Source organism: Drosophila ananassae, chromosome XR, assembly GCF_017639315.1.
Source record: "Drosophila ananassae strain 14024-0371.13 chromosome XR, ASM1763931v2, whole genome shotgun sequence".
NCBI lineage: Eukaryota > Metazoa > Arthropoda > Insecta > Diptera > Drosophilidae > Drosophila > Drosophila ananassae.
Window position 1 is genome coordinate 18,440,068 of NC_057932.1, and position 18,138 is coordinate 18,458,205.

The 18,138-nt window shown below is 44.5% G+C and overlaps 2 protein-coding genes across 3 annotated transcripts; both read left to right on the forward strand.

The window, feature by feature from the left end:
* Positions 1–48: 48 nt before the first annotated feature.
* On the forward strand, positions 49–16,105 carry LOC6504487 (E3 ubiquitin-protein ligase UBR1). 2 transcript variants are annotated; one of them, XM_032452417.2, is made up of 10 exons: positions 49–223; positions 6,870–6,887; positions 7,169–7,360; positions 7,541–7,875; positions 7,938–8,267; positions 9,575–11,421; positions 11,492–11,600; positions 11,660–11,788; positions 11,848–13,288; positions 14,437–16,105. In XM_032452417.2, exons 1-10 carry the CDS (start codon positions 49–51, stop codon positions 15,549–15,551), a joined length of 5,691 nt encoding a protein of 1,896 aa, XP_032308308.1. In that variant the 3' UTR covers positions 15,552–16,105. The 2 variants fall into 2 exon arrangements, with proteins under 2 accessions (XP_032308308.1, XP_001966997.2); XM_001966961.4 differs by lacking the exon at positions 7,169–7,360.
* LOC116655134 lies at positions 15,593–16,105 on the forward strand. Its single transcript, XM_032452418.2, has 2 exons — positions 15,593–15,748; positions 15,822–16,105. Exons 1-2 carry the CDS (start codon positions 15,593–15,595, stop codon positions 16,077–16,079), a joined length of 414 nt encoding a protein of 137 aa, XP_032308309.1. The 3' UTR covers positions 16,080–16,105.
* Positions 16,106–18,138: the final 2,033 nt, after the last annotated feature.

An 18,138-nucleotide genomic window follows, 5' to 3' on the forward strand; every position in this document is an offset into this window, starting at 1 on the left:
ACAAGGATAAGGAGCAGGAGAAGGAGCAGGAGCAGCAACTGCAGCGAAATGGATCGCTACGACATGGAGGACGTCGTGGTGGCACCTCCCGCCGAATGCAACTCGCCGCTCAAGGAGTGGCGCCTCAAGTTCCAGGCCGGCACCCTCACCCGCGGCGACATTGTCGAGTTCTTCAAGAAGGATTCCCCCAAGTACTTCGACTACTCGAACGAAATGGAAACAGGTGAGCTGAGCTGAGCTGAGCGGAGCAGTTACTTCCTTCCTGATTCGCCTTAAATGTCATTCCCAATTAGGCCACTAGTAGTATGTAAGTGTGTGTTTGTGTGGAAGGAAGAGAGAGAGAGAGAAAGAAAGAAAAGAAAGGGAAATGCAAAGTCACGTTATTTGTTTCAATATCCTTCCGTTATATGTTCCAAGTAGCCTACTATGATTTTATACAAGTTCTAACATGTCAAAGCGATGCATGTTCTGGCGTGCAAAAGCAAAGCAAGTTGTAACATGTTCTCCAAAGCAAGCAGTCAACTTCTGACAAGCTCTCTTCGTAGAAACTTATCTGTAGAGCACATCTAGAGAGTCTGTTTTGGCGGAAGGCGATTCGATTCTCAGCAAGTCATTCCTGCCTGCTCTGTTGTTGTTGTTGTCAACGTCATAGGAATAAGTTGGCGCTGCACAACAATAATTCAATATCGATTGGCCGGCCTGGCAACCGGCCTGTGAATCGAAATCGCAGTGAGGTAATTGAATAGAAATTGCCTCTCCCTCTCCCCCACCTATTAGTTCTTTATGTTTGTCCCAATTAGAGGTAATAAGATTTCGTAGTACTGTTTTCTTATTGCCAGAAATTGCAAGGGGAAGCCATTTTAATTGGAATTTGATTTGCAAGCAGTTCTAAATCAGAGATGGGAGATCTAGCCTATCGATAAGGATATCTATTCGGATTAGAGGTGTGTTCTGGAGGAATTTAGGGATGAGTGTGACAGAAATAGTAAGAAAATTGGTATTTGATATGCAAGCAGTTGAAAATCAGTGATGGAAGATCTACCTCATCGATAACGATATATATTCCGATATGATCTGTATTGTAATGAATATCTGGAGTAATATAGGGATGAGTGTGACAGAAATTGTAAGGAAAGATCCTTTTAATTGGAATTTGATAGGCAAGCAGTTTAGAAGCAGTGATGGGAGCCCATCGATATCGATAGCCATTCCGATTAGAGGTATATTTCAGTGGAATATCTGAATATATATAATAATATAAGTAAAATATATGTATGAAGGCTGTAAGAAAAGGCCATTTAAAGCAGTGATGGGAGATCTATCTCATCGATATCGATAGCCATTCCAATTAGAGAGGAGAGCTGCCTGAACAAATAGTACAATATTAGTGGAATATGTAGATAAATGGGTGGGAGAATCCCATTATAAAATCTCGCTCTTGAATTATCATTATTGTTGTGTGTTGTTTGTTCTGCGTTGCGGGTTCTGGGTTCTGGGTTCTGGTTCTGCTTTCTGCTTTTGTTTATTGCCATTGAACAACTGCACGCTTTTGTTGCTACAATACATATATGCAATTTTTTCCTATTACACTCTTCTTATAGAATTTTTTTTCGCTCGCCTATTTATTTTACGTTTCTGACCATTTTCTATCGCTTGATGTTTTCGCACGTTTCTGTTTCGTCTGTTTCCGTGAGTTCTCGCTTCTGACGTGCTACCTGGTGCGCCGCCAGGTTTTCCTTTCAATTGGCTCTCCTACTACGGCCCACCTGAAGCTCACCTGAACACCTCGACTGGTGCTGCCTGTCTCACCTTTTGCAGTGCGCCAGTATCTGTATCTGCAGCTGTAGCTGTATCTGTATCTGTATCTGTGTGCTTGCAACCTGCAAAGCCCGGCCTAGCAACACTTCAATGTCTCTCTCTCTCTCTCTCCCTCGAACAGAAATAAATTAGATAAACAAACTGAACTAAAAACTAAAAACAAAACTAAAACTCGTTTGCACCACATTCCCCGTTAGAAGTCGTCTATTTTCGCCCCAAAAGACAGCAAATTCATTTGTCGCACCTTGAGGCACACAAATTGGTCGGAACTAGGAAAGCGTTTGCATCATTCCCAATTTAGAGTCGGGTTTCTGTTTATAACATATTGATTTAATATCGCCTAGCCGGGGAACGTCCAAAGTAACACTAATACGCTCCATAAACAGAGCCCAGCAACCAGCGCAAATGACTCTGTGACATACAATCGTTGTTTAATCGAAAATGTATCGAAAGTGTAAACAAAAGAGTCTTTTTTTTAATTGTAGTTTTTATACTGATGTTTTGGGAGTTATGTTTTAATTATGGAAGAAATATTTGAGAACTCTGAGAGAGATTATTGCTTCTTGTTTGCCATAATAGTAACAAAAAACATTCAATTTATCGATAATATATCGAAATAAGTATCTAATAATTGTAAAATAGTATTATTATTAAAAGAAATATTGTTTATTATTCACAAACTCCATAAAAATATTACAAAATAGTCACTTCTATCGATTTCTATCTAATAATTGACAAACGTATGGCAAAATTTCACTTTTAGCTCCTAAATTTGTCAATTATTTGCCAAGTCCTCAAACCATATCTCCCCCACACGCTTTCTCAATGATATTTAATATGAGGGTTACCCTTTTTACGGTTCTACGGCCTTATCAGTTTCAAGTATTTAGGTATTATAGGGCATTGTAGAGTAGGAGAGGGTCTATAGAATAGGTACTGTGGGCTGATAGCCTTAAAAATAGTATACTTTAAATAATTTCTCATTTCTTTATGACATTTACTTCCCTGAAGATAATTCCCAAAGGAATAATTATAACTTTCAGTAGATCATGAGACACTGTTTTAATATTTTATATATATTTAAGTATATATAGCTGCTGCTGATATTTGTAGTCTGTCTAATTGGTCGCAGACAAGACAAGCGTGCTAAAAAAACACGCTGTTCCAAAATGACGAAAGACCGCGACGAGGTGGAATACGAGCTGGGGCCAGATGACATAAAAGAAGCCAAAGACTTTGACTGATAACGCCGAGATAAACACAACAAAAAAGCGCCATATATATATTTATATATATATTCACGTATTCGGATGCAGTTTATTCAACTTGCGTTTATCTGGTCCAGTTGCCTTCGTGCTCCGCTTGCCAATCCCACTCTGACGTGTTTTTTTTGGGCTTTTTTTATTTGGAAACTCGAGCCAATTTGTACTCAAAAGGGGATTTTTTTAATTATAGCCTTTTTGGAGTAAAAAATTAGTTATTTGGTGATAATGATTTCATTTTTTGAATTTAAAGTACATTAAAGTATTAGGAAAATATATTTAAGAGGCGAGTGTTCAATATTTATCGTTTCTCGATTTTTTCGATATATTTCAAAGGTGTCAGTCATGAAGAATCGATTATTTTATAGAGAATTGTCATATTTTTTCAATTATGGTAGAGGAAGATAAAAAAAGCTTTAAAAATTTAAAAATATATATTTCAGAGAACTTTAGAAATTTCGATATATTCGCAATTTTGATATAAAATTTGTCTTGAAGAATAGATTATTTTAAATAGATTAAGAATAGATTTAATTATTAGTTTAGTTAGTTTGTTTAGTTTAGTTACTAGTTTCTAATTCCGATGTTACTAGTTTAGATTTTTCTATGATAAGTTATCGATTTCTCATATATAAAGATCGATAGGTTGCGAATTTTGTTGTATTTAAAATATTTCCTTGTGAGTTGCCCTTTTCTTTTTGTATTTTTTATAATAATAATTCATTGTATTTTTTAATTTAAGAGCAATGATTTTTCATTCAATGTCATCGTGAATTTTTTCCGTAATAATTAATCATATTTATTTCTGGAAAAATGCTGTAAAGATCAATGAACAATTTCGAAGAAAGAACAAGGCCCTATAGTACTCCCTAGTGTGTATAGTCATATACTATTTAATAGTATATCTACTAATGTTTGTATAAAATTTCGGCGAGTGTAGTTAAACCTTTCAGCCATCGAATATTAGCATATGTATCTCTGTTTTGTTTGTTTTCGCTTTCGTTTCGTGTCTTTGTGAGGCGAAGCACGAAAAACAACATTCACAGCTGACACATGACACAATTAGGCACACCTACACCCATCAGCACTTGCAGTTTGTTTCTCGCTGTGTATTTATCATGATTTATATAAGGTCGATCGCCCACCTACCTCTCTACCTTCCCCCAGTCCCCATTTTCTTTGTAATGATCTCTGTGTCTTGTTCTTGTTTAAATATATATATCTTTTATATATTATTGCATATAGGTGCCTTGTATATATCTTTTTTATTTGGGACGCCGTTCAATTTCCGACAGGCCGCCCGCCTCTGTTTTTGTTATTTTTGCGCCAAGATGTGCAATAAATTCGCCACCTACAGTCTCTCGCAACAAAAATCGCCACAAAACCCGCCATTACACGGACATCAAAATGAGTTATTAAATTTTAATTATAATTGTTTACTTCTCACTCGAAAGCACCTTCAAAGGCTAATAATTCTAAGCCCTTGTTTGCTTTCTTAATTATTACAATTAATTAGGGAATTAATTAAGTATTATTAATAAATTACAGGGCTCTGTGTGTGTTTTTATGGCGTACACTGTAAAAATGCATTCTTCTGAATGAAATGTCTGCGGAGACAGCTCTCTGTTCTTCTGTTTAGTGATTCTATTTTTTGTTTTATGTTTTTGTATTTTTAATTTTTTACTTCTTGCTTTTATTATTTGTTTCTTTCGGTGTGTCATCTCTTCCAGGCACCTTCTTTGTTCCAGTTTATTACGCCTTAGCTTACACTCTCGGCTCTCAACTATATATATTTATATTCTTCACCTATATAGACTTTAAAATAGTATTTAAAAAAAATATATATTATATTTTAATAATTATTTTAGACAATTTCTAGGCCTAGCTATCAGGTATTAGTGTTTTAGATTTGAAACTATCAGTTACTATTTATTTTATTTTATTTATTTCTTATAGTATACGCCACTGATAGCCCTGCTACGTCAGATGCCTTGATAATAATTTTGATAATATTATCAACATTTTAAAGGAAATCTGTTCAACTCTTCTGCTTCTTAAAAATAATTCTCTCCCCGTAGAGTTCATAGAGATTAGGGCGACCTTGAGAACTGCATTTGTTGTAAAAATGCCTTTTCTTTTTTTGCATTTGAATTTGATTTTTATTTTTTATTTGAATTTGAATTTGAATTTGATTTAAAAACTCGTTTCGTTGCGAAGGTTTTCTCTTTGGCTCTTTTGTGGTTTTTGTCGAAAACCACACAATAATACGATAATAATATTAATACTATACGAGAGTATAGCTACACGAGAGTGTGACGATCATGATCACGATCGCGATTGCGGTGATCGCCATGTGGTCCGACCTGTTCTAAGCTCTTGGATGATATTTCAGGAGCGTGGACTCGTGGACTCGTGGAGCGTTACTCACTCGGAGTGACTCAATCCGCTTATTTCGACGGCCCAGCGTCATCAAAGTGCGTTAAGAAGAGGGTCTAAGATTTCATTTCAAACCATAAAAGACATTGGCCTGGAAGACGGTTGGCCCACGCGGCGTATGAGTTATTTTCCAGGGGGGGGTACTATCATAAAGGCTTAAATAAAAATAAAAGTTGCATGAGAAAGTTTATCTGGTAATTGTGCAGAGTCATCTGTGTATAAATAAACTTAGGGATTGTAAATATTATTCATACTTCATGGTTCCTGCTATTTATTTTTTCTTCTTTTTTTTTTTTATCTATATAATGGAAATCATTAATGACTAGGCATGTTTTTTTTTTAAATTATTACTCATGTGGCGGTATAATTGCAAGTCTTGGCAATGCACTTGGGATAAAGTCTATAAGAAGTAGTAGAGTACTAATAGAGGAATGGGGTGATATAAGTAAAGTAATATAGAGTATAATATAGAGTATAATATAGGGTATAATATAGAGTAAATATAGGGTATAACTAAAGAGTATAAGAGGTATAAGTAAGGAGTATTAGAGGTATAAGTATAGAGTATAATAGGAGTATAGTAATTACTAGATTATAGGTACAATATAATAGATACTATATAATAGGTACTACATAAATGGTACTATATAATAGATTCTTTAAAATGGGTCCTATATAATATTTTCTATATATTAGGTACCATATAAAAGAAACTATTTAATAGGAACTATAAAATAGAAACTTCTATTCTAAGTAACTATAAATTAGGTACTATAGAATAGGTACTAAAATAGTAGGTATTATATTATAGATATTACAGAATAGGAACTATATAGTAAATACCATAGAATAGATAATATATGATTGGTATTATAGAATAGGTACAATATAATAGGTACAATACAATAGAATAGGACTATAATAGGGACTTAATAATAAGGACAATGTATAAGGTATTATTTAATAGATATTAAAGAATAGGAACTATTGAATAGGTACAATATATTAGATACTATAAAATAGGTACTATAAAATAGGTACTACAAAATAGGTACTATATAATAGGAACTATAAATTAGGAACTATAGAATAGGTACTGAATAGCAGGTTCTAAAAAGTAGGTACTAAAAAGTAGGTACTATATAGGTACTATAATAAGAACCATAACAAGTCCCATAAAAAGTGGAAGTGATAGAAGGAATGATGGATCGCTAGTACATATAATACCCGAAATGGGATTCCTAATTGAAAAACCATCATAAATTGTAGTGGGCTTGTCAGAACCCTTCCTATACCCATACCCATACATTATTTAACTAATTTCCTTTTTTTTTACCTTCTCGTTTATTTCAGATACAAATGCACTTACTCGTGAGTAAAAAATGTGGTTATTAGGGTCTAGGATTAATTGTTTACCAAGCTAACACTTTTGTTTTAAATATTAAAATATTTAATTTAATAATTTATTTATTAATTTATGAATTAGTAAAAGCACCTTCGAATTAATCCTTAGACGAAGCACAACTAACTTGAATGCCTGCATTAACCATAACTCCTTCTCCCACTAATCACCTGCATCCTGCACTGCATCCTGCATCCTGCATCCTGCACGAAACCCTCTCATATCCCCCACCATCCTTGTCATACTGCTGGCTGCCGAGCTGTCACCTGCCTGGCGTGCAGCGAGCACTTGGGAACCGACTCCGGCTCGGACGACGACAGCTCCATGAACTCGGACTACTTGCCCTTCGATGAGCTTCTGCACTCCAGCACCAAGAACGTGAACCTCCTGCAGGAGATCAAGCGCCTCCAGGAGAGCAAGCGCGGTCTGACCCGCGGCTCCCGTAAGTCTCCAGGTCATGGGGGTCATCCAGCCGCCCCCCTGCCACCCATCCACACCAGTCCACGAGCGCTTCATGTAGTTCCATTTTTTTTTTTTATCACGCAACCAACCAGTAGACTAGACTAGAACTAACTTTAATCTTATCCTAGTGGCCATGGTCAGTAATCCCTGTTCTTTGCAGTCAAGTGCATGTTTAAGGAGGCACTGGCCAAGGAGGAGATGATCGATGTCCTGGTCGAGTTCATACTGGGCGATAATCCCGCCACGGCGCTGGAGAAACTCCGGCTGGAGGGCAACACCGCCACCGTTTGTGGCAAGGTCTTCAAGAACGGTGAGCCCACCTACAGCTGCCGGGAGTGCGGCGTCGATCCCACCTGCGTGCTCTGCGTCAACTGCTTCAAGCGATCGGCGCACCGCTTCCACAAGTACAAGATGTCCACCTCCGGCGGCGGTGGGTGCTGCGATTGTGGCGACGACGAGGCCTGGAAAAAGGATCACTACTGTCAGCTGCATCTGGTTGGTAGTTCTTTATGATCTCTCTTCAAAATATTAACCAAAAATCCCTCTTTGTCCTTCAGGCAAATCGGAAAGACCCGCTGGAGAGCAAGATCATCACGGATGCCGTGCTGGAGCGGGCCGAGATCTGCTTCGGGGCCATCCTGGCCTTCTGCGTCAACTATCTGGAGATCGAGCCGAACGCCAGTCTGCAGTGCCTGGACGCCGGCGCCGAGGGGCAGCTGGATGGGCCGCAGTACTGCACCGTTCTGTACAACGACGAGTCGCACACCTTCGACCAGGTCATCCAGACCCTCACCAAGATCGCCAAGTGCCGTCACAAGGACGCCATGGAGATTGTGGCGGCCATAGATCGCGAGGGGCGGGCGGTTGTCAAGTGCGATACCTTTAAGGTGAGGCGGCGCTAGTTCTGCTCCTTCCATCAGGGAAACCTAAATGCTATTCATTTATGTTAAAGGCTAAACTTCTTGTAATTGTTTTAAAATTAAGATTTGGCTAAAAACTGTCCTTAATGTCATAGAACCCTATGTTCCCATGATCATAAGTCTGGTAGTTCTTCTCCTATAGGGGAGTGTTATACCTTCCCGTGCTCGGCTTTTCGAGTACTATCATTCCCCATCAAAATCTAGAAAACTAAAATCTGAACCGATTTTTGAAATTTTTCAAAGGGGTACCATCATAAAAATAATTAAAAAAATCGAAAAATTTGATTTGTACGAGATTCTAAATCTAATGATGCAGAACAAAAGATATGAGTTCGCTTATTAATAAATGGTATTCCGTTTCAAAATCGGTTAAATAATAACTGAGATATAGCCCAAGAGCTTCGAAAAGTTTCCGGGTTTTCCAGACTTTATAGTTTTTGAAAAAAAAGTGTGACCATCCTATCTTTCGATGGCCATAACTTTGCTAATATTCGTCCGATTTCAAAATGGCATACCTTCCCGATCTTAGATCATCGAGTAGTATCATTCCCTATCAAAATCTAGAAAACTAAAATCTGAGCCGATTTTCGAAAATTTTGCAAGGGGTACCATCATAAAAATGTTGAAAAAAATCGAAAAATTTGATTTGTTTGACTTTCAAAATCTAATGATGCAGATTGAAAGGTATGAGTTCTCTGATTAATAAATGGCATTCCTTTTCAAAATCGGTTCAGAAATAACTAAGATATTGCTTAAAAAGCTTCAAAAAGTTTCCGGGTTTTCAGAATTTTTTGTTTTCGAAATTAGTGTGACCAAACTGCATCTTCCGATGACCATAACTCGGCTAATATTCGTCCGATTTAGGAATGTCATGCCTTCCCGATCTTAGATGACCGAGTAGAATGATTTCTCATCAAAATCTGGAAAACTAATATCTGACCCGATTTTCGAAAAAAATCATGATGGTATCCCTTTGAAAATTTTCGAAAATGGGGTCCGATTGAAGTTTTCCATATTTTCATAGAAACTAATAGTCCTTGAAGAGCCCTGCTCGGAAAGGTATAACACTCCTCGATCGTCCCAGAATTGGCCAAGTTATGGCCATTGGAACTTTGGATTCTGTGAGGAATGGGTCTGGAGGACATTAGTTGGAACCGAATTGGTTGATCCAGAACTAGCAGATCTTTTTATTTACACACTTTGCCTTCTTTGGAACCACTTTGCTAATTCCCTAACTGATTCCAATACTAATTTTCGAACATTTCCATTTAAAGATATGCAACGATCTGAAAACAGCCATTGAGAACCAAATGATACCGCAATCGGGCCTGGTGACGAATCCGCGCAACTACCAGTCCCTGCGCACCTCCGTGCTGCACATCGGGGCGGTTGCCTGCCAGCAGTTCGCCCTGCAGCTGCTGGGCTGGTTCCAGGAGTTCCTCGTCCGCCACTGCCTCTTCCGGAAGACGTTCGCCAGTTTGGTGCAGCGCCGTCAGGAGGACTTCTGCATCCGCCACATACTCGAGTACGACGTGAAGCTGTGGAAGACGGCCCGCACTTGCTGGCACCGCCTCCTCATCTCCGGCATGCTGATGGAGTACGAGAACAAGGTGGTGCTGGCCCAGGAGTTCTCCCGCCGCTACGCCACCATCGTGGAGGACTTCATCGGCGATGACCACGACCACGCCTTCTCCATTGTCTCGCTTAGCGTTCAACTGTTCACGGTGCCGAGCATAGCCCATCACCTGATCGCCCAGGAGGGCATCTTCGACAAGCTGCTGCACACCTTCTACCACGTGGCCATCGAGAAGTTCATCCAGAACCGGACACTGCACTTCAGCAAGAACATCGCCAGCCTGACGTTCTTCAAGCGGGCCAACTACATCCTGTACGATCTCCGCTACCTGCTCAGCCTCAAGCCGGAGGTGCTCAGCAACGATCTGCGCAGCGGCTTCCTGGAGGGCTGTCGGGCCCTCCTCCGCGTCCTCAACGTGATGCAGGGCATGGAGTCGATCACCCGCCAGACCGGCCAGCACATGGACTACGAGCCGGAGTGGGAGTGCGCCTTCAATCTGCACATCAAGCTGGCGACGACCATCTCCCAGGTGATCGAGTGGGCGGCCAGCGATGCCAAGCTGCTGCGAAAGCTCTACAAGATGACCCTGCGGGCGCTGATGAACAACAGCTTCATTGTCGAGGGCCAGAAGTCGGAGGCGAAGAGCGTGGCCGGCCATGTGGCCAACTGCCTGGTGTACGATGTGGCCGTGAACCCTGTTTCCATACACCTGCCGTTGTCGCGCTTCTATGCCGGAATCTACCTACACCTGGGCGACCATGAGATGACCTACGACAGCCTGCAGGCGGAGACGGAGGCGCTGCAGCGCAAGTTCACGCCCAGGGAGATCATTGAGCCGGTGCTGTGCACCCACGCCATGATCGCCCAGGTGGCTGCCGGTATGTGGCGCCGCAACGGTTACTCCCTACTGCATCAACTCTATTTCTATCGCAACGTTCGGTGTCGCGTGGAAATGCTGGACAGGGACATCTGTTGCCTGCAGATTGGGGCCTCCCTGATGGAGAGCAACGAGTTCCTCATCCATCTGCTGAACAAATTCAACCTGACCGCCTGGGCCCAGCCCAACTACGAGAAGAAGCTGGCCGAGCTCACCGCGGACGACGAGATAATGCGAGTGCTGTCGATGATCGACGAGTTCCTCGAGCTGCTGATCGTCATCATTGGCGAGAGGTGGATGCCGGGCGTGTCGATGGTCACCGAGGAGGACCGGCTCATGAAGGAGATCATCCAGCTGCTCTGCATCAAGTCCTACTCCCACTCGGAGCTAAGCCGCGCCCTGCCCGACGGCAACGGCGGCAACAGCGACAGCATCTTCGAGGACGTCATCAACTCGGTGGCGGTCTTCAAGAAGCCGGTCGGCGCCGACGGCAAGGGTGTCTACGAGCTGAAGGAGCGTCTCTACGAGGAGTTCAATGTCTACTTCTACCACTACACCAAGGAGGACAAGTCCAAGGCCGAGGAGCTGCAGCGGGAGCGCTGCAAGGCGAAGAAGCAGCTCGTCTGCTGCCCTCCACCCAAGCTGCCACAACTGACGCCCGCCTTCAAGTGAGTATTCCAAGGGATATCGCTCTCCATGTGGTGGAAACTCATCCCATCCTCCTCTCTCTCCCCCCAGGTCCATGGCCAACATCCTGCAGTGCAACGTGTTCCTCAACATCTGCACCCTGACCATGGATCGTGCCCTCGAAGACAATCGCACCTTCACCGAATCCCACTTGCAGAAGGTGAGTGTCCTTGAAGATTCCTTTCTATTCTGGAATTCTATCCTCTATTCTCCTTGCAGATCTTGCATCTCTTGGGCTTTGCCATCCAGGAGGAGCTGAGCGAGCACTACCCCTTCCTGAGCTTCTACGAGCGGTCCCAGCAGTACGGAATCCTCAAGAAACTGGACGAGCTGGCACGCTGCCCCACGGTAAGTAGCTTCCAGTAGCTTCTCCGGACACCCTCATCCATTTTGAATCTCTTCCGCAGTTGGGAGCGCATCACGACTTCATTCTGTGGACAATCAAGCGCTACAAGGAGCTGCAGGCCAAGCAGACGCCCAGCTGCTCCTCGGGAGCGGGACCATCCGGCTCCCAGCAGGCTGCGGCCACCGCTGACGAGCCGCTGAGCTCCGAGGAGCAGCTGCGCCGCGAGAAGGAGGACCGCGCCCGCCTGGCGGCCGAGCGTCGGGCCAAGGTGATGGCCCAGATCAAGAACGCCCAGAAGTCGTTCATGAAGAGCAACGCCGAGATGTTCGCCGACTCGGGATCGGGCGCCATGGAGTGGGAGGACATCCCCACCGCCGAGGAGGAGCAGGGCGCCGTGGCCCTCAAGCCGAACATCGCCTGTCTGGGGCCGGAGCGGCGCACCTACCAGAACACCGAGTCGGACTTCAAGTGCATCCTGTGCTTCGAGAACTGTGCCATCAGTCGTCCGGGGCCGCCGCTGGTGAGCTCCGCCTTCGTTCAGACCTCACGGGTGATCCTCACCGCCCCAAACCAACACCAGGGGCGGTGTGCCCTTCACGTCAGCTGCTGCGGCCACGTGATGCACTACAGCTGCTGGCAGGAGTACTACAGCAACGAGGAGACCAAGGAGCAGCGGCGTCCGCACCGCAACCGCATCGCCCTGAACGCCGCCCACAACGTGGAGTTCCACTGTCCCTACTGCCGGACACTCAGCAACACGGTCCTGCCGGTCAGCGAGCCCCTCCCGGCCTTCACCCAGGCCTCGAACGCCACTGGCCAGCAGGAGGGCTACCTCCCACTGGACAGCTTCAACGAGATCATGCGCACCCTGGCCGCCGAGCTGTCCAACTACAACGAGGAGGACCTCAAGCACCGCACCAGCGTGACGAGCATCCTGCGCAAATCGAATCTCGGCGGCGCCGACAGGGCCCAGTTCGAGCGGAGCGTCCAGCTGATCCACGATCCCCCGAAGCTCCACAGCCACTGGTTCGACGTGATGGGCGGCTTCAACAAGGCCCTGGGCAACGCCATGACCAGCCAGCTGCAGCACCAGAAGGAGCTGCCCGGCGCCGCCACCCCGCCGGGCATCGACGAGGCTGACTCGGCCGCCCAGCTGTGGGACACCTGCAGCTACACCCTGCAGGCCCTGGAGATCTATCTGTTCGCCAACCAGAAGCCGCTCAAGGCGGAGCTACCGATGCGACACCAGTGCTGCGCCACCAACCTGGTGCGCGCCTGCTCCCTCTTCTCGGCCGCCTCCAGCATGATCCCGATCACGGATCCGGCCAATCACGGCCTGGGCTCAGCGGCCCAGTCCATGGTGAAGCCCCAGCCGGAACTGGCCTCGAAGCTACTCGATACGGTCTTCTGCCAGAAGGGGGCCAGTGTCCTGGAGTGGGACTGCTTCCGTTTGCTGGTCCAGTTCCAGTTCGGAGTCTTTAATCTGATGGGGTCAGAGAACGGTGAGTACTCCTTATCTAGTAATGTATCTGGTGATGTCCCTCCCGGTCCATTCCTCCCAGAATCCAAAGTTCCAATGGCCATAACTTGGCCAATTCTGGGACGGTCGAGGAGTGTTATACCTTTCCGAGCAGGGCTCTTCAAGGACTATTAGTTTCTATGAAAATCTGGGAAACTTCAATCCGACCCGATTTTCGAAAATTTTCAAAGGGGTACCATCATGATTTTTTTCGAAAATCGGGTCGGATTTTAGTTTTCCAGATTTTGATGAGGAATCATTCTACTCAAAGATCTAAGATCGGGAAGACATGACATTCCTCGATCGGACGAATATTAGCCGAGTTATGGTCATCGGAAGATTTAGTTTGGTCACACTAATTTCGAAAACTAAAAATTCTGAACACCCGGAAACTTTTTGAAGCTTTTTAAGCAATATCTTAGTTATTTCTCAACCGATTTTGAAACAGAATGTCATTTATTAATTAGAGAACTCATACCTTTCGTTCTGCATCATTAGATTTTGAAAGTCAAACAAATCAAATTTTTCGATTTTTTTCAAAATTTTTATGATGGTACCCCTTGCAAAATTTTCGAAAATCGGCTCAGATTTTAGTTTTCTAGATTTTGATGACGAATAATACTACTCGATGATCTAAGATCGGGAAGGTATGCCATTTTGAAATCGGACGAATATTAGCAAAGTTATGGCCATCGAAAGATAGGATGGTCACACTATTTTTCAAAAACTATAAAGTCTGGAAAACCCGGAAACTTTTCGAAGCTCTTGGGCTATATCTCAGTTATTATCTAACCGATTTTGAAACGGAATACCATTTATTAATAAGCGAACTCATATCTTTTGTTCTGCATCATTAGATTTAGAATCTCGTACAAATCAAATTTTTCGATTTTTTCAATATTTTGATGATGGTACCCCTTTGAAAAATTTCGAAAATCGGCTCAGATTTTAGTTTGCCAGATTTTGATGGGGAATCAATCTACTCGATGATCTAAGATCGGGAAGGTACGACACTCCCAAATCAGACAGATATTCGCCGAGTTATGACCATCGGAAGGGGCATAGAAGCCATTTCCCGGCCTGGCCGGGAGTAGAAACAGAATACCTCGTATTAATGTACCTCTTTTGCAGTGTTCTCGAGCCACTTCCCGGCCAGCAACTTCCACGCCATCATACCCAGCGGCAACATGTTCGACTACTACATCCTGCAGACGATGTTCCTGGCCAACATAACCAAGGCGGTGATCTGCTTCGACGCGGAGCGGGAGCAGGCCAAGAAGATGGTGGACACGGAACTGGACCTGCTGCCGTACGTGGAGCAGCTGCCGGCCAAGATCCAGGAGAACATGGTGGCCTTCTACCGCCGCTACAACATGCCGGCCCGGAAGCTGCAGCTGGCGAAGCAGCGCCAGATGGACCAGGACAACGTGGAGCAGGAGCAACAGCCGACGGCGGTGATACCCTGCGAGTTCTACACCCTGGCCCTGCTGCTGGAGTATGTGCAGCGGCAGATGGGCTCGTTCCTGCGATGCGCCTGTCTCTTCTACCGCTGCCTGACCGACATCGACTTCCCGGACACGTTCCCGACGGACCAGTCCGACCGCTTCGACCTGATGTGCATGTACTTGGGCCTGGACACCAATCTGGGCGTCTACTTCGACATGGAGACGGTGTTCGCCACCATGATGCACTCGTTCGCCTCGCACCCGGACATACTGCGCGAGCTGGAGACCGGCCAGCAGGCCATCGAGGTGGTGCCCTGCCTGCGCCCGCTGCCGCGCCTGAAGACCCTCTTCGACGACTACTCCGACCTGATCAACAGCGTCTCGGACATCTTCTGTCCGAACAACGAGCGCGAGGAGATGAAGACGCCGACCATGTGTCTGATCTGTGGCGCCATCCTGTGCGGCCAGTCGTACTGCTGCCAGCCGGAACTGGGCAAGATGTCGGTGGGGGCGTGCACCCATCACGCCCACGACTGCGGCGCTGAGGTGGGCATCTTCCTGCGCATCCGCGACTGCCAGGTGGTCTATCTGGGCCGGGGCAAGGGATGCTTTGTCCAGCCGCCCTACTTGGACGAGTACGGCGAGACGGATCAGGGCCTGAGGCGGGGCAATCCGCTGCGACTGTGCCAGGCGGCGTACGGCCGGATATTTCTGCAGTGGCTGGGCCACGGGCTGCACGAGGAGATTGCGCGGCTGAACGACAACACCAATGTGGCGGTGACGCAGTGGCATCACATGTAGTCACAGGGCTGGAAGAACACAGCGGAGCAACTGAACGGTGAATGGTGTACGAGGATGGAGGAGGAGGCAAGAATCAACAGTGGAAGCGGAAGCTGGAGCAGAAGCCGGAGTGGAAGCCGGAGCGGAAGCCGGAGCGGAAGCCGGAGCGGAAGCGGAAGCATAAGCTGGAGCAGAACTGGACGACGAGGGCAGTCAATGTGATTATTACATATAACGTTAGGAGAGAGCCTATTTATACGTCTAAGCATTTTACTACTTATCCGTTTAAAGAACCATCCAAATCGAATTTCCACTCAAAGATCCTCCCCCTCCCCCCAAGAAATCCAAGAGAAAAACCAACGCCCATTCTCCAGCCCAGCACCTACCATCCATCCCAGCACCCGAACCATGTCCCGCCATCCTCAAGGGAAAGCGGAAGCCCCCGACTCCCGATCCCGATCCAGACCCCGACCCAGACCCAGTCCCAGACCCTGTCCAGCAGCCAAAAAGCTATGTATAATTATCTTGCGTTTTCTTATTATTAATTGATTAAAATCTACTTATTATTATGATAATTTTTTTTTATGTGAGCTAACATTAGAGAACTTGTTGATAGTTTGAACGGTGGTGGTGGGGGGGGCTAGTGCGCCCCCCCCCTCCCCCTCTAGTTATATATAAAATATATACATATTGTAATACCTATGCTATATATGCGATGTGACGACTAGGCAGGAAGCAGGAAACAGGAAGCTAAAGGCCGGTTCAGGGTTCGTAATGTGTGGAACATGTGTATATAACATACAGTATCAGGATCAGGATCAGGATCAGGATCACGATTTGGATCTGGATCTTGGAAGCTACTACACACTGTATATACGCGATTAGTAGTTCTCTTCTTTGAATGCTATTGTTAAGACCTAAATATAATCCTAACTGGAGGAAGATGTATTTGTGATCAGATCAGACTTTCTTTCTCCGCCCGCAGGACCCCTTAAAGGACTCACTCTACATACAGTGTGTGTGTATGTTGTCCCCCTAGTTTCTAAAATTTAAATGGAAAGAAAATGAATTAAAAAATAGATGTAAAAGTAATTTTTTTTTTTTTGTTAAAAGTGTGTTATTTTTTTTACGAACCCTGAATTCAAAATGAAAAGAAAGGCGTCCGTTTGCTGCTCTCTCTCTCTCTCTCTTTTTCTGTACCGCTATCTCTATCTCTCTCTATGTAATGTATATAGAATTCTTTGAGTCCCCCGACGACAAAAGGCGGACATCGATGGTTATATAGCCCCACCCCATATAGGTGGGCATTTTTTCGGAAATTTGTTGATTTGTATATTTAGTTAGTGTATAAAAAAAAAATGAAAAATCATAAAAATTGATGAAGAAATGTAAGAAGAAATAATGGGAAACCGAACTACCAGATGTATACTTGTGTGTATTTTTATTATCGGTCCAAAAAGAAATTTGTTAGCGCCATAGAAGGCAGAAAGAAATGCGATATTGTAGTCTGCACCTCCTCCCCCCCCACAGAGCTATCCCTCCCAGCATCCCCCCACACCCAGCATCCCAGCACGCCCATGCCGCCGCCCATCACGACTACGACGAGGAAGGAGCAGGAGCAGGAGCAGGAGCAGGAGCAAGAGCAGGAGCAGGAACAGGATACGGAGCAGGACATGGATAAGGAGGAAGGAGAACACGAAGGAGGATAGCATAATGCAGCACCACTAAACTTAGTCAAAAAAAAACAAATAATGATAAAAAGATCAATATACTTAACACCCACATGCATATATACGCATATATATATACGACTATATGTACACATTATTACCAGCGTATATACATATACTATAGATAACATACACGCATATTTCTTTTTATGTAATTGTACAACAACCAATCGAACCGACTATGTATGTGAGTTGAAATGCAAAAGCTCGAACAGGACACGCAAAACAGCAAACAAAAAAATGGAAAAGAAAACCCAAAAAATAAAATGCAAAGTTTGCAAACATTTTAGTGATATCAAAAAAAAAAACCTGTGTTTTATTGGGCGGGGGAACGGGGACGGTGGAACGGGGGCTGGGGGTACAGGGCGTAGGGGAACGCCGGGGAAAACGGAAGTTTTCCGAAATTTTCCAATTTTTTCCGAGTTTTTCTGATTTTTTTCCGATTTTTTCCGAATTTTTTTCAATTTTTTTGAGAATTTTCCGAATTTTTACAATTTTTCCTGAATTTTCCTGATTTTTCCTGAATTTTCAATAATTTTTTTATTTTCCGAATGACTTGCACTTTTTTTGGAGCCTTCGAAAAAAGTAGATTGTGGCCACGTGTACCAGGCCTGGAGTACCAGGCGAACAGGAACGCCTAGTAGGTGGACGAATTTTTTTAAATTTTTATTAGCCAAGACACAAACCATCTCATCCAAGACACAAACCTATGTCGAAGATCCTGGCCGATTTAGCCAAGACACCACCCAGTTGTGACGTCACGCATCGAAGCTCCAGCTGTGACGTCACGGCCTTAAGTGGCCGAAAATTTCTTAAGTTTTGGCCGCTACCAGGCTCGAAGTACTAGGCGAACAGAAACGTCTAGTAGGTGGATTCGA